The following is an 18,034-nucleotide window of genomic DNA, read 5'->3' on the forward strand; positions in this document are numbered from 1 at the left end:
TGCTTGAGGATATACACAGTAAACTCTCCAGAGGGTAAAATGAAAAAAACACTTCTGGAACTTTGGCTCCCAGGGAGAAAAAAGGTAAAAAATAATGCTACATGGAGCCTTCACAAAAGTATTAAATTTAGATATACAATGAAAGGGTTTAAATTGTTTAATATTTCTCTGTAGTTCTGTTAATTCTTCACAATAATGAATAAAAAAGAGAATGTCTTAAGCAAAATGGCATTAATAATTTCCCTTGAAATTATGAACTTAATTACTATTCTAAGCTGAACATTAAAGCTTATCCACTGTCTATATCCAAGTGCAAATTTCTAACATTCTGTTAATAAATTGCTGAATGGTTAATAGTTTGCTCTCTTTTTAAATAGGCAAAATAATTTATAGTCAAAGAATACATCTACTAGAAAGAAATCTTTTTAATATCATCTTTAACATATTAAAAAAAAAAACAAAAGCAATAATAAGGATCCTTCCATTGTTCTTTACACAGATTTAAATGCTGTCATGTAATTTATCAGTTACATTTATAATCAATAACCTTCCAATCACTGAGTTTAGAAATTACAGTATTTACTGAGCTAAACTCTCTCACAAAATAAGGCACAACTACATAATCACAAGTAATAAACACAATACAAATAATCCAAAAACTAAATGAGAAAATATCCATGCAAAAGTATCTACAGAAAATATGAATATATGATCCAGTTCAAAGAAGTACAGAATGTCATATACATAATTGCATCATGTTACAATAAATTCATTACTCCTACACAGAAAGAACTTAGCTATTTCCAATTCTATTTTATACAATTTTACATGAATTTAGTAAGTTTATGCACAATATTCACATCTGCAACAATAACAAATTGATCATTAAAATTCAGGCAAAGGGCAATTAAGATACAATAATGTGTGACACATTATAATTACAGAATACCATTCATCAAGCCCATGTCTAGAAAAACTAAATGGATGGCACATTTAAATCTTATGGGTCAAGTCATCCATGGTTTTATAGCCAAAGTGCATTAAAAAAAACTGCTATAGTCAAATAGGTCATAAATATCAAAATATATGATCATAATTTGCTGTCCACTTAAAAGCTAAACATTTTTATGCAAATGCAAGGTTAAAAAAAAAGTGACTTTAAAGTTCTCAAAACTATAAAATAATCATAAAACCTTTTTAAGAGAGATGGGAAACTAACAAATTTGGCAGTTACTATTTAACATTACTGTGAGGAAACTATCAAACTAGCTAATACCACTTTAAGAGGTAGTTGAACAAAATGTCATTTGTACACTGCTTTGAGGTTTTTGTGTTTGTTTCCCACTTTTCCTTCTAAAGAAACAAATCCCGTAACAGCTGCTTCATCTTTTTTCTATTAAACAGTTCCATAGACATAGTTTATTGTACACTAACCCAGCAAGACTTGATTCTAGCTCACATTTCTGTGCTGGATTTGGAATTTACTAACATGTGATGCCAATAAGCCTTGTATTAGAGCCATGAGCTGGGACTCCATACCGCTCTAACTCACTGACATATAAATAGTACCAGCAGATATCTAAAATATAGAGTCAGTAAGGACTCAAAAGATGACTTTAATTAAAAGAAAAAAAAAAAACCTTTAATTTTTGTTTCCAAAACACTTTAGTGAGAGTTCACAACAAAAGTATTAGCCTTCATTTCTAATATTATTAGTATAATAGCCTATGATAAATTATTCAGGACTTATGAAATGAGATTAGCTAGATGAAACCTATGGTTTTATTTGTTGTCTCCACAATCTTTTTATGACAGTGTGGGCAGGGAAATAAGGGAAAAGGCCTTCAGTGTACCCAATTAGACCCAATTGTACCCAAATATTCTAATCCAGAAGAATTCTTATGAAGTTTTATTACCTAAAAGAATTAATAACAGATGGTGCTGTTAATATCTATTTTTCTAACACATTGTCACTTACATGTGAAAGTGTAGAATTGACTATTTAAAAAAATTTATATGAAAATGGATAATTTTGGCTCATTTTATATAATCCAAGTATTATTTTTAATAAAGAACCATTGTATTTCTTAATTATATATGCTAAAAGATATATGTTTATCCAAGTCCAAGGCTTCAATCAGAGTCCTTAACAGCTACCGACAATAGGGTTTACATTAATGGTTTTTATAAAAAAAGAATTAAATGATTATGTGACAATCTCTTTTAGTTTATGTATGTTATAGGTATAGCGTAAACATGATAATTTCATTTTGTCATATTTGAAAGCAAGTATATATTATAAACTATTTATTGTAAATGAAATATTAACTCCCATCCTTTCCTGCTCTTACTACCAAATAATTGTACTGAACAAATGTATAATTTAACATTTCTTCTCTAGAAAGGGTAATAAACCAATATTAATGGCTTCTCTCTTCAGATGTTTTCCTATTTTCCAAATTAATAAAACTATGATAATTTAAAGTTCAGTTCCACTGTCAGCATACAAATAAGCTAATTTTTAATTATCTATAATTAGCTATTCTGTTTCAATTCTGATTATAACTTTGGTATTCCGAAATACATTTGTTTTTGGTGAAACTCTATTCTTCAGCTATTACTTCAAGGTAAATACACAGTATTATTTTTGCAAAGTAAAAAGATTTACCAGTTGATGTGGAACCCCAAATTAACCATTTTAAGTTCACAACTTTTAAAAACTCTTCCCCATTAAGTAGGAAGAAAATATAAAGTAGAATATTTAATGTTTCTTTACCAGTTTATATTTCACAGATAAGCCTATAGCAATATCACTGGCTTTAAGATGCAAAAATTATAAAACAATTATAGAAAAGCTGAGGCTATACTTGGGAAGGTTAAATCAAATAAAGATAAAAAGAAGGTCCATTAAAAAACAAAACAAAACAAAACCGTAGATTCCTGAAGATACTAGAGAGACAAAGTGAAGGAATAAAATAAAGGCTAATCTCAGAAGAATTTCCACTTACAAGAAAGTGAGAACAAGATCTTTAAAAAATTTCTATTATTCATTCTCCAACTAGAGTGAATGTGAGAAACTTTGTAGGATGAATGGAGAATATGTGAGAATTTAAAAATAATATAGAAAAAAAAGAAAAAGAAAAATTAACCCTAATCTTTAAAATACAACTTCAGGATAACTATAAAGTAAGCAAATTGATTTTACAGAGGTTTTCATAAAATCCACCCAAAGAGAATTTAATCAGTATTGTTAAAACAAAAACCGTGTTTGAGTTCATCGTTAATATATATTTTGACATAAACTGTGTTTACAACACTTAAGTAATAAATGTATAACATAATGTAACATAATGGAACTATATATAAGAAAAAAAGAGAGTCAAAAATTGTATAGTTCTGTGCATAACTTCACGAAGAGAATATTTAATATAGTTAATGTGTTATTGTGCAACATATATGATGTGATAATTTATGTACATTTCTGTACACTAAATTTGGGAGAAAGAAGAAGCAAGTTATGGAAGTGTATTCATGTCATTTGTGAATAATGAAATAATATTTAAAAAAATACATCGATATTTTCTGTCCAAAGTTTATTTACATTTCATTTGCTAATTCTAGACTTGGCATGAAAGCTGTTCCAGGGGTTCAATGGAAAAAAATAATGAAAGATGAGCCCAAGTTGCACAAAAATAGAAGAGTTTTACTTGATATTGGTAACATTCCAAAATATACGAATTCTAATTTGGTCTAGTATTGCAACCACTGTCCAAATCAAATAGTAGTCCAAGACCTCTATTAAGTACATTTATTAAAAATCTAATGTTAGTGTAATAGTACTCTGAAGTTATGATAACCCATTATCCTTGCAAATCATTGAAACATGCATCGCAGACACGAACAGGCTTCTTAGAAGAAGGAGTTAAGGCATTTTTGGCTGAACATTCAGCACAGAAGATATTTCCACACTGTCTGCAGTGATGCTGTAAATGACAAAAATTAAGCAATATTAAGCACAGAAACTACACCAAATATATTATGAGACTACAAGAATACTGCAAACTGCACTGTTAAGGTATATTAATTTTCAAGTAATTAGTGTTATACTTAATAACATAATATTTTAATATGCCAATTTAATCCCTTAGTTAAACTGAATGTTTCCTATTTATCAGATACTTTGCTAAACATTTATATGGATTTTATCATGGAATTCTCAAAAAAACAGGTGGCTTTTAAAGTGTCAGTAAAGTACCTCTATAAGGTGAAAAACTATTACTATTTGCCAAATGTTTCAAACATAATTTCTTCAATAAGAATATAAACTTAAAACATCAAATGATGGTATTATTTAGAATATTCTTTTTCTATCTCTGTTTTTTCTTCCTTTAAAAGAACCCAATGATGACTAAAACATATGAGTTTAATATTGGTACACTTATTCAGAAAAAGATTATTCTAGAGAGTAGTAACTCAGTAAGAAGGTAATGACTAAATTTAAAACTAAAATTGAAACATATATACTAACCACAAACTAAACTGCACAAAATTTAATTATTCTATGTGGTTGTAAATTCACCAAAAAATGTAAAAATTTTTTTAATCTGTTGATGGTTAAAACATTAAGGAATAAAATTCATAACCATGGCAATATAAACAAAATCATTTACCCGTCTCACTGTTACAGAAAAGCCTTTCCCACAGGCCATACAGTTTTGTACTTCATTGTCTTCAGCCCACTTTCTATTCAATGCTTGTGTATGTTTGATCTATTAAAAAAAAGTTTTAATACATTATAATATTCAGTGTTTTAAAGAATGATTGATACTTTCTAATTCAGTGCTTGAGTTTTATAAAATTTTGACTATATGCATAATGGAATAAAATTTTAAAAATAGGAAATACTTTGGTCAGAGCTGGAGCACCACTGGGGCCACATCCGAGGAGGACATACCCAAAGGGAAGACTAGGAAGGCACCAGAGCCCTGCTAAAGTGAATCCTGCTCGGTAGTGTTAGCCCTTGCACAACAGCTCTTCTACTAGAGTCACCAGCCAATCCTCAGAACCAATCAGCATGAGAGTCAATCCCTCTCACTGATGTACAAAGAGCAACCAAACTCACTATAACAGGAGGGCACACACAAACCATACATAAGACAATCCTACAGCACCCAGCTCAGGGGACCGGGAAGCCTGCACCACTAGGCCCCCACAGGATGCCTACTATTTAAAACAACTCTACTAAGACCGGGATACATAGTAGCCCTACTAATACATTGAAACAAATACAGGAAGGCAACCCAAATGGGGATAGAAAGAAACATGTCCCAAATGAAAGAACAGAACAAAGCTCGAAAAAAGAACTAAAGAAAATGGACACTAGCAGTCTATTAGATGCAGAGTTCAAAACACTGGTTATAAAAATGCTCAATGAACTTAGCAGAAGAGTAGATGAACTCAGTGAGAACATTAACAAAGAGATAGGAAACACATAAATAGTGATAGAAATAAAAAAGAACCAGTCAGAAATGAAGAATACAATAACTGAAATGAAGACTACATTACAGAGAATCAACAGTAGATTAGATGAAGCAGAGAACTGAATCAGTGATTTAGAAGATAAGGTAGCATAAAACACTCACAGAACAGCAAAAAGAAAAACAATCCAAAACATTAGGATAGTTTAGGGGGCCTCTGGGACAACATCAAGTATAACGACATTCACATCATTGGGGTACCAGAAGGAGAAGAGAGAGAGCAAAAAATTGAAAACCTATTTGAATAAACGATGACAGAAAACTTCCCGAGCCTAGTGAAGAAAATAGACATACAAGCCTGGGAAGCACAGAGAGTCCCAAACAAGATGAATCCAAAGAGGCTCACACCAATAATTAAAATACCAAATACCAATACCAAAGACAAAGAGAGAATTGTAAAAGTAGCAAGAGAAAAGCAATTAGTTACCTACAAAGGAGATCCCATAAGACTGTCAGAAACTTTTCAGGCCAATAGGGATTAGCATGAAATAGTCAAAGTGATGAAAAGCAAGGACCTACAACCAAGTTTACTCTACCCAGCAAAGCTGTCATTGAGAATCAAAGAACAGATAAAGAGCTTCCCAGACCAGAAAAAGCAAAAGGAGTTCACCAAACTAGTATTACAGGAAATGTTAGAAGACTTCTTTAAGAAGAAGAAGAAAAAAGAAAAGATAAAAAAGATGAATAACTACATATGTATCAAAATTACTTTAAATGTAAGTGGATTAAATGCTGCAATCAAAAGATAAGGCGGCTGAATAAGAAAACAAAACTCTTATGTATGCTGCCTACAAGAGACTCACTTCGGATCAAAAGACACACAAACTGAAAAAGGGATGGAAAGATATTTCATGCAAATGGAAACAAATAAGCAAAGAAAGCTAGGGTAGGAATACTTATAACAGACAAAACAGACTTTAAAACAAAGGCTGTAACAAGAGACAAAGAAGGACCCAGTAATCCCACTTCTGAGTATTTAACCAAAGAAACCCAAAACACTACTTTGAAGGGACATGTGCATCCATGTGTTCATTGCAGCATTATTTACAACAGCCAAGATATGGAGGCAACCTGGCTGTCCATCAATAAATGAATGCATAAAGAAGAGTTGGTACATATATACAATGGAATATTACTCAGCCATAAAAATGAATGAAATCTTGCCATCTACAACAACATGGATAGACATAGTGGGTATTATGCTGAGTAGAGTAAGTCAGACAGAGGACAAATGCCATATGATTTCACTTACATGTGGAATCGAAACAAAACAAACAAAACAGAAACAAACTCATAGATACAGATAACATTTTGATGATTGTCATATGGGAGTGAGGTTGGGCGGAGCAGGTAAAAAAGGGGAAAGGATTAAGAAGTACAAATTGGCAGTTACAAAAGTCATGAAGATGTAAAGCATAGCATGAAGAATATAGTCAAAAATATTGTAATAACCATGTATGTTGTCAGATAGGCACTAGATTTATTGGGGTGATCACACTGTAAATTATTTAAATGTCTAATCACGATGCTGTATACCTGAAACTAATATAATACTGTATGTCAACTGTAATTAAAAAATAAAAATTAGTATTAAAAGTAAAAAAAGAGAAGTCTTTTGATCAACTTCCATTTTCAAAAGCTGCTACATTTTTAAGTCTGAATGACAAATCAGTCATCAATCACTCAAATCAAATTTTATTCCTAAAGGCATTGGTAATTTCTAAGCTTTGGTGATTTCCCAGCCATTCTAACCCTAAAAATCAATCCTCCCTTGAGACTCTGAGCACATATTCAAATATTCAGAGCCACTGATCTATTCGTTGGTGCTTTTGGCTTTTCCCAGTACTGACAACTCATGAATGACACAGCTCTCTAACTGACCCCATGAGTCTCTTAAACAAGTTCTTTCTCCCTTATATTTAATAACCTATAGTGTCTATAATACTGTTACATAGACAATAATCACTCAAAAGTATTTATCAAATAAATGAGGTTTTTTTAAAGGTTGAAAATATGCTTTTTACTAATAGGTAGATGCTAGACCAAAACATTGCCTCACATCACCGCATGACTTACTTGAAGAGACTGATTTTCTCTGCCCAGCTCCTGCACTGCTGCAGTTGTATTATCCAGCTTTCTTTGCAATTCTAGTACTTTGGTCTGAAGCTTTTCAATTTCACCTTCTCCTTTAAGACATCTAGAATAGATTGTGAAGAGATAATTTTAAAAAATCATTCAAGACCCTTCTAGAACACAGATAATTAACTACCTTAGTAACTTTAAAATATAACATATTAATTTCTACTATCTGATTGTTTTAAGGATTAGTTTTCAAATGGCTACTTAAATTCTTGCAGGAGCTCTACACTTTTCCCAAGACCCGTTTTCTACTTTAAAAATGTGGAATATGACAACCTTTTTATCATTAGAATGAAAATAAATTAATTTTATTAGAAATCAATCACCTTTCTAGTAGTGCTCTCCTTTCGTCTTGATTGTTTTGAACTGTTGCTTCTAATACTGCAATTTCACCCCGTAAATCATCTGTCTGCTTCTCGAGTTCACTAACTCTCCGTTGACTAGAATGCCACTCCTTCTTCACAGTGCCTAAATTCTCATTTAATGCTGTAATCTGCATGGTAAGTTTAGTTTCATTTTCTTCATGCTTCTTCATTCCTACTTCTTTTTCTTTTATTTCAGAATGCTGAGAAAAGGAAAAACGGTGAGAAAAAAACTATTACAAAAGTAGTTCAAAATAAATTTTAGTTATTGAATTTAAAATATTGGCAACACAAATAATATTACTTCTTCAGGAAAAAAAGACAAGATAATATATTTCAGTATACACTAATGAAATTGAGTCCACACACATCTCTGTAATTCGAATGGGCTCAAAGGCCATAATGCTAAAATGATGGTCGGCAAGCCTCTTATGAGATCAAGCTAAAGTAAAGCAATTTGAGATTTTCCTTTTCCACTAGAGCAGGGGAAGAACATATAGGTAGGGATGGCAAACTGCCCTGGAGACAAAGCTAGCATTTTTCTTAATGTCTCAAATTCCACATAAATCCTTTAGTCTCTGTCAACCTGCCAAAAACCAATAAAATACTTCAACTCACTGTGTGAATTTGAAATTGTAATTCTTCAACTAAAATATTCACTGGTCAAGTTATCTGGGGATATTTGGACTTAATCCAATAAAGGAAAGCCAGATGCTTCCCATTTGGCGTGCACAACTTAGGGAAGGAAAAGTAGGCTTTAGTCATCGTAATTTTAAATGGAAGTTTCCGTTCTCTCTTATCAACATTCACTTTGACCAAACAAATGAGTTTAACATGATTAGCATTCACACCATTTACCTCAGTCTACAGTGTTATGGGTATGTTTTTTCTGGCACTAAATGGTTTTCTTTTCTTTTCTTTTTCTTTTTTTTGAATTATATTTTATTGGATTTTTGCTTATATAAACCAAAATATAATTACAGAATAAAATATTTCCAATCATGCGTCAGCTATTTAAATAAATCGGATCTCCTTTTTTAAAAATTAAAATGTTAGGTGAGAATTTGAATTATAACTTCTAGGTAGAAAAATCCTCTTACTGAATTGATTTACAAAATCATGTACAAAACACACTCCCCACCATTAATTTACTGACCAGTTTAGCTTCTTTCTCAATAAATTCTTTCTTGAGCTCATCTTCTTCCTTTTTCACCTGTTCTTTTAGCATTTGCTGGTTTCTCTTCTCCTGTTCTAGGTTTGCTTTCAGGGAATCTACTTTCCCTTGAAGCTCTAATTTCTGCTGAATCAAAAGCTGTTTGGCATCCTTGAGATTTGTTACCTCCTATTGAAAAAGGCCAAAAATAAATTATCCTTTATAGTAAATATTTCAAAATGTAGCTGAAACTTATGCAAATTATCACAACGATATATACAACATGTTTTAGCTTCTTCTCTAATGAGTTTCTTAAAGTTAAGTATTTCAAACAATTTGCTAAAAAGATGCAAGATAATGTACTTCCTGCTCAACAATCATTTAAATTTGAATGACAGTTTGCATGCATGCTTTGATTGAATTATGGGAAAAATTTCTACCCTCTATTTCCCTTTCTTCACTTAGCAAGTATATATTGGTTACTATTTAAGCATCACACACTGTGTGAGATCCTGGGCATATATACAAAGATGAATTAGATACAACCATGCTTTAAGAAAGTCACAATCAGGAAGAACATAATGACATAATATAGAGATAATTATAAAGCAAAATTATAAGTATACTCATAGACATCAAAGGTACTATGAGACTACTCAAGAGAATCTAACCTTTCTTTAAGAAAATGAATAACATTTTCCAGAGCAAATTATGAATTAGTTTCTTCAACTGGCACCCTATGTATGCTTAGGACAGGAAAAAATATTCAAACAATTATTAAAGGATTTTAGGAAGAAAACAATTGAAGAAACGGAATCCCTTAAAATCTTAACTCTAAACTCTTACATATTTTGACGTTGACTACCTAACAAACATGACTTTCTAAATCAAGAGCACTCTTGATTATCATCTCAACAAAATCTTAACTTTTAGCATTACTTTGCTTTATTCAGTAATCTGAAAACAAAAGTAACAGTTTCAATGAGTATATAGATAGTATGCAACGTAACAGTACTCCAGAGAAAGAGAATTTGTCAAAAACAACAAAACAATGTTCTTGGTATACAGTAGGTTCAATAAATAAATAATATATATTTTTAAAAGTTAAACAAAAAGTACTTTAAAATTAATGTAATAAAAATGCCTGATACTATTTATGACACTGTCTCTGCCCTTTTCTACCTAAGTTAACATGAGCAATTTACTCACCTTCTCTTGCCTCTGTGTCCTTATTTATACAATGTGAACAATAATAAGATCATTATAAGAATAATCATACAATACAGAAGGAAGAACAATGATTATCTTAACATACTTTTATGCTTTCTTGCTTGTGAGTCTTGAGTTCTTCACTTAGTTTAGCAATTTCTTTTTCTTGCCTACATTTAATTTCTTCTATATCTGCTGATTTGGATTTTTCATTTACTAGTTCTTTTTCTTTCAGCGACTATAGAAAAATGATATATTAAAAAATAATTTTAAAGTACTTTAAAATTAATGTAATAAAAATGACTGATACTATTTATGACACTGTCTCTGCCCTTTTCTACCTAAGTTAACATGAGCAATTTACTCACCTTCTCTTGCCTCTGTGTCCTTATTTATACAATGTGAACAATAATAAGATCATTATAAGAATAATAGTTAAAATTAATACTGTAAAATGAATACTGTCTGGCCAAAGTAAGAATACTGTCTGGCCAAAGTAAGAATAAAATTTAACTAAAACTACCATTCTTGCTCTTATTAATACTCTTATCATTCTTATTATTAGTAGTATCACTATCTTTATATAAGACACCTAGCTAGGAGTATTATATATTATCTAATTTAATCTCTATAGTAGGTAGCTCTTTTTAATCCTCATTTTATAGGTAAACAAACAAAGGTTTAGAGAAGTGAAATAATCCATTAAATTTAGAGGCAAAACGAAAACAAGATCTGCCTAATCTATAGCCCTTGCAATTAAAGGCCTATAAACTATAGTTCTGTCAGAATTTTCTAAACTTCAGGCACAAACTATGAATTTCATTACAGCATCACCAGCTTCACCACCCCACAAAAATATTCCCAAATTTCATTAAAGAGAATTTCAGAAATTGCACAATTAAGATATAACGAGAACTTCAGAAATTATAGACTTTAGAGTAATATCCTATCAGCTTATAAAATATACGATTTGAATTATAAAACCCAAAGTAAAATGTTCCCTAGAATCTGAATATCTCTTTCATATAGCATTTTACCTGATTTTTAAATGTACTGGTTATGTAATACAATGCTTTCAACTTCATAACTTAGCATCATTTATATAAAATACACCCCTACTTCCCATTAGAAAATGATGGTTCTTAATTGTAGTAATTCTTAATAAGCTTAAGAATTATTTCTAGACCTTTTATTATCTCATTCTCACATCTAGAGGAAAACATGTTATACGAGAAATAGTTAAGGGGCTATAATATATATTTTTGAATAAACAAGGGTCTATGGTGTGAAAAACAGATTAGTTTGTAAAACTAAAAAGAGCATTAAGAAAAAAGGATAGAAATGAAAAGAAGGCTAGTTTAATAACTACAACCTAGTATTAAATTCTAATTACCATGTTTTATTAAAAACTAGAAGTCCATCTGAGAGAGCTACTGAAAATAAAGATGGTGCCTATACTGAGGGCAAGAGGTTTGACTGATAATCTCTATGGCCATTTCAACTCTTAAGATTCTAGATTTCATCAGAAAATGAAATACCTTTTCTTTTTGAATATCTTGTAGTGCTTTAAACTGCTCCTTCAATTGCTGTTCTTTCTTTGCCGCTTCTTGCTCCAAAGCAGCCTTGGCAGTCTTTAGTTCTTGAATCAATTTATTTTGGTTTCCAATTTGATTTCTGTTTGAAATCAAGTCCTCCTGTGCTAGAGAAAGCTTCTCTTCTATAGACTTATAAAAAACAATTTCCTCAAATTATTACATCATTTTTTTTAAACTTCAACAGAAACATGCAGTTAACATAAGCATAATGAAAAGCAATAAACTATGAAAAGATAGTTTATTGTGCCATACCTGCAGTAAGATTATGGAAAAAAACAAAGAATGCTAGACAATTAACTCTCTTGCCAATGGGAAAAAATTATAGCATAAAATACTTAATAAAGCTAAAGTAATTATCTAAACCTCTAGAAATAATCTATAAGTATTTACTGGTTAAGTGATATGAAGGAATTTTAAGTAAGTAGGGACCATATCAAACAAACTCAGAGAATATACATATGATATAGTTAGAGAGAAGACATGGAGAGACATGAAAAAACTATTTAAAAAGATATAGTTAAACGTTGTTATGTGTGTATATATGTTTTATAGGACTTGTGACATCCCTTGACATACCAAAACCTTTGATAAATAAAAAGAGTTTTTCTGTCTTGGAAAAAAAAAAACTATTTCACATCTGCCAACTTAATCACGTGAATTAAAAGAAAAAAGACAACCAGACTCTTTCTGACAAGGCCATCGCCTTACCCTCTTAACTTCCCATCTATATGGTAGAAGTTATGTTGTCAGTTAACACGGTCCACAGTTTTAAGGCCCAAATATTTTGAGAAGCCAAAGCTGGGGGAAAGGGCAAGCTTTTTGTTTAGGTTTCATTTGGGGCAGATATGGTAAGAGGTATTAAGAGGTAGGTAAAAGAAATGGCAGAAACCTTGCCACTCTTAGCTGCTACTGCTAAGAATCAGTAGGAAAGGGAACTAACTTGAAGATGCTCTTCTACCACCTAGAATAAGTTCATCTTTCTTATTCTAGATATATACAAAAGGAGGTGGAAGATACAATTCAGGAAGAATTCATGCTGCTTAGACTTGGCTATAGTAAGCAGTCAATAAAAAAACATGAAAATAAATAAACGAATAAAGACCTTATTTAAGGGGCTTCTTAAGCTTCCTAAAAGAGAAAGTTTATTCCTTACAAATAATTCATTTCAGAAATATTTCTGATATAAATTAAATTTCTATTTTCAGTGGCTTCCAGGAGAATACAAAGAAGCAACCCTAAGGCATCTTTTTCAGGAAAGACCTAAATTCACCTAGTCCTTTATTAATCAAGCAGCTAACTATTAACTGCATATACTGCTAAAGTAGACATGAGGGTATAAGATGGTCCTTGACTTAAAGAAGCTATGTAGCCCGAAAAATGGAACCAGCATGTAAAATGAAAGAAGCTGTACAAGGGAGCAGAGCATTTGCTATCTGCCAAATGCACAGAAAAATGATGAGTGTGAGAGCTTTCTGTAGAATGTGTTTACAGAAGACTCCATGGTGTATGTGGGAACTGACTTACGTATCACAGTCTATAGCAATTGGAATTTGGTAATAAAGGTCCTGAGCTAAAGCTAAAGAATACAAAGGCTTGCTAGAGCCTCAAAGCAACAGTATACCCAATCTCTGATAACAAGAATTCCAAAAGGCTCATGGTTTAAATAAGCCTATAAAATTTTAAACTCACAAAAATCCAGTGATAAGATCATTAAAGTCAAGTTCAAAATTTGGATTACTCTTTTCTGAAGATGCCAAGACATATCACTCTACCTTGACTCTGAATATTCATCTGTCATTCAGTGGTATACTGCCATACATTTTAAATATTCCTTTTATGTTTCTTGTTGCAGACCATGTTATTTTCACCTGCTCAGCATCCCTTCCCTTAGGGACCTCTTCTCTCCTATTCAATGGTTTAGTTGGGGCTATCTTTAATCCATCCATTCCCATTGGAATAGGCAAATCCTTGAGTACATCAACTATTAACCTTGACCCTGAATGAATACTTCAATCACATTATAGTACTGTAGCTAAAGAGAAAGTTCGTAGTGTTCCATGTTAGCTACATTTTTTGTCTGTTCAACAACTTTTCCTTTTCTTCTTTCAAAATAAAAGAAAAATTTTTAATTATTACTTTTTGATGACTGATGAAATGACATAAAGAAGAGTACTAGGCTGAGAAGATTTATATTTAATTCTGAACTTATTACCCTAAAATTTTTACTTCACATAGGGTGAAATTTTACAGTTAAATTCCACTTCTACCTTTCCTAAACAACAAAGACTAGCACAGAACACAGACAATTTGAAATATCCAATCAACAAATTTGGTATTTCAAAAATAATCCAGTAGATGGGGCTAAAGGCATAGATTAGGCCAGACAGTCATATTCCATTCTACAGGTGTCTTGGTGTATACTGTCAGCCCACAGATGGCAGCCTTGCCTTAAGTAGGTGTCATGTTATAAGGTTCTGAACTTCTCTCTCTCTTTCATAGATCATATAACATCACTGAAGCACAAGAAAAATAATGGCTGATAACCATCTCTTATTTTGGCCTTATATAATATCATTAGAACTTCCCTAGGAATTTATTCCTTTAAAAAAAATAAATAACTTCCTAAATAGTTCAGATTCTTTGTGTTTTGGAAGTATTAATATAGAATTTAACAATATTCTATTTTGTAAAAAAAATCTAGTGAAATGATGATAAAAGAATAAAGGGCTATGAATCAGAAGAACTGTGCTCTAATCATGGTTCTATTATTGTGCAACCCTAGGCCTGTCACAAACCAATACGGGCCTCAGTCCACACAAGGAAGCTTTGGATAGAGGATCTATCCATGGCTTCTTAATAGTTACAAAACTCCACCACGACCTTATCTTTCTATCTTTTACTTTTGCCCATAATTACATTTGAATTATTCTTTCATGTATAAAACTATTAGTACATGATGTAACTTTCAGACATAATAAAAATAGTTGTTGGGTAAATTAAAGAATATTGATTTAAGAGATCTAAGTCCTGTTACTATGTTATGTTCTTGAGTAAAATACATCCATATGAAAATAAAAAAAAAAAGGAGTGTGGTTTCCATAGGACTTCTACAATCAGTCGAGTTTCATCTCCTCTATCACCTAAATATTCCTCAAATTCATCCACATTCTCTACTATTACCAGCCCACACCACCATTATCTGCAACTGGACTACTGCAAAGTCTCCTCTCTAGTTTCTACTTTCAGCCATGACCCCCTACAATACATTCCTTATCCTGTAACCAGTCATTGGTCTAAAATTCAAATCTGGACAAATTCTTTCAGTGGTTCCCTACCGCCTTTAGAATAAAGTCTTCCACAGAACTTTACTGACTTTCCATAGTGTTGTAAGGAAAAAATAATAATAATTTAGAGAGCATAGCAAATAAGACACTTTCTAAGTTTCAGGTGGTATTTTTTTCTTATAACAACTCTTACTAATTTTCAACTTAACCATATATATTCTACTATTGGCACTATGAAAATTCTTTTACCCAATTTCTTATTTCTTTGTCAAATCATTAGTCACCACTGATTTCTTCACTTCCCTCAGAGCTTGTATGTATTCAGGCCTTTTGTTTCATCATGTCTCTCACATAAATCTCTTCTGTTCCATCCTCTTTAACTTTAATCCCAGTTTTAATCAACTCACACCTTGATCACTGAAATTTATGAAGGAAAGAAGGGAGATACCCTCTTAACTAATCTCTCTAACATTATCCCAGGTCTAATCTAAGCAGTCTATAAACCACTTCCAGGTTAAGCTGCCTAAAATACTATTTTAAAATAATACTATAATAAAATAAGTTTATCCCAGGTCTAATCTAAGCTGTCTATAAACCACTTCCAGGTTAAGCTGCCTAAAATACTATTTTCTTCATTTTACTCCTCTGCTTAGACTCTTAGTTTTCCCCCAAAATATAAAGTCCAATCATCCTGGTTAGGCATCTAAGATACTTCACAATTTGATCTCAACCTTTTTAACATTACCTTCTAAACACAAATCAGCACTCTAGCAAGACAATTATATTAACTGACTCCTGGCTTTTGCTCATTCCCAATGCAGCACCTTATCTCAAATGTGCCCCTGAGTGAAATAATTTTTCTCAGGACATTCTGTGTATTCAAATGTTATATATCCTTCAGGACCTGGTCAAGTCCTACCTCCTTCATAAAGCCTTCCCTATCACAGTCTATGAATAAAATATAGACTTAGTATATTTACATATATTACATATGTAAATATTCTATGATTTTTAGATTTTTTAAATAATACACTTTAAACAAAAAAAATCCAAACATAAGAAACAAAAAGTATAACATTTCATCATGACCAGAAAAAAAAAAAAAGGTACATAAAAACTATTTTCTCTTTTTCCATATCCTTCATTTTAATAAACATGATGCTTTATATAATCATATAGTATTGTTGAGGATAAAGTTCCCATATGTTAAGATAATGAAGAGTAAGTTTACTTTGAGCTATAATCTCCTAATTTTAATCATCAGGCATTCTAGTGGTTTTGGGAAGATAACAAATATATAAAATTAGAGTCAATATTCCCTGACAAGCAACAATAAATTTCTTGCATTTTCACAAGTGGTTTACATTTCAAACTCCTTAGATTTTCTAAGAATAGTACTTTTTAAAAGTTATTTTTTTACATAAAGACAGCAAAGTTCTTAGATAAGCTTATAATGTAGCAATTAGCATATTTCCAAATTATTTTCCTATTATAGATATGTTCTTTTTAAATGCCTATAGTTACATATATAATATTTTATCATAAAATAATTTTTTAAAAGCTCGTTACTCCAAAAATAATAATTTAATAGAAAACAGGTGTGACATTCCACAAATACTAACATTCTCTTTACCCTTTTGGGTTGAAATCAATCATTTAGTTAATGTCTATAAACAATTTACTAACTTTTTATAATACAATATAGTTCACTATACCTTAAGATCTTGCCTTGTGGCAAGAAGTTCAGATTCCTTCCCATAGAAATCAGACTGCAGCTGTTTTAGACTTTCCTGACTTTTTTCATAGGTGTTTTGTAACACTGATATTTTCTCCTTCTCTGCTGTGAGTTCCTGTGCTGCTTGTGTTGACTGCTGCTGTAGTTTATTCTCAAGCTCTGTCTGAAACATACAATAGTTATTTAAAATGGTATGCATACCAAAAACCAGTCACAAATATAAAATGAAATTCACAAAACTAAGAATATTCCTGAGGACGAACTGAACAGCATTTATGCCCTAAAATTCTACTTTAAGAAAGAATAATTTACCACACAGTTACTAAGTTAAAGAATTACAAAAATCCAACAAATTCCAATTTAAAAACCAAAAAGCAATTAAATATAGAAAAAAAGCATTTCACTGGGAAGTCCTAAGTATCAAGGTCTCAGGAGACTGAGAGTAACAACCACATTCTGATGGGAGATGCAATACTAGCTGCTTTAGAAGATTTCTAAATGAAAGAAGTTAAAAAGCCATTACTATGCTGAAGTTATTGTTTCTACTCCTTGAAATTCAAGAATAACTTAGGAAATTTCTATAGGTCATGTTTATTAACATCAAGGCAGAAAAAGAAAATCTTGCAAAGGTACAACTCCTCTAAACTCTAAACTTGTCTTTAATCTTTAAGAAGTTTCAGGAGATATGTACAAATTATGACATAATTAAAATGCATGTATGTATAGAACTTTAAAAAGAAAAGCGATTGGCTTTTAAAATAAATACACTACTTCAATGAAATTGCTGTTGAGGTCACCAGCAATCACCTTGTTTCAAAATCCAACATTCATGCCTTTGTCTAAATCTTACTTGACCTCCCAGCACTACTTGAAATAATTGATGATGTCCACTCCTAGAAACATTCTTCAACCTGGTTTTCAGGGCACCTTCTGTTTTAGGTTCTCCTTCTACCTCACTGGTCATTCCTTCTTAAAATCTTTTTCTAGCTCCTCTTCCATTTGACCTCTCAATAGGGCTTC

The 18,034-nt window shown here is 31.5% G+C and overlaps 1 protein-coding gene across 1 annotated transcript in view; it reads right to left on the reverse strand.

Annotated features, from left to right (window-relative positions):
- Positions 1-407: 407 nt before the first annotated feature.
- Positions 408-18,034, reverse strand: part of EEA1 (early endosome antigen 1) — a 107,734-nt gene continuing 90,107 nt past the window's right edge. Inside the window, exons 21-28 of the mRNA XM_011361808.2 lie at positions 16,995-17,177; positions 11,939-12,124; positions 10,507-10,638; positions 9,195-9,380; positions 8,003-8,241; positions 7,614-7,734; positions 4,671-4,769; positions 408-3,983 (exon numbers count right to left, since the gene is read on the reverse strand). Coding sequence (XP_011360110.1) covers positions 3,861-3,983; positions 4,671-4,769; positions 7,614-7,734; positions 8,003-8,241; positions 9,195-9,380; positions 10,507-10,638; positions 11,939-12,124; positions 16,995-17,177 — 1,269 coding nt within the window. The 3' untranslated portion in view covers positions 408-3,860. The remainder of the gene's footprint in view (positions 3,984-4,670; positions 4,770-7,613; positions 7,735-8,002; positions 8,242-9,194; positions 9,381-10,506; positions 10,639-11,938; positions 12,125-16,994; positions 17,178-18,034) is intronic.

The sequence above is a fragment of the Pteropus vampyrus genome, unplaced genomic scaffold (assembly GCF_000151845.1).
Source record: "Pteropus vampyrus isolate Shadow unplaced genomic scaffold, Pvam_2.0 Scaffold70, whole genome shotgun sequence".
NCBI classification, from domain to species: domain Eukaryota; kingdom Metazoa; phylum Chordata; class Mammalia; order Chiroptera; family Pteropodidae; genus Pteropus; species Pteropus vampyrus.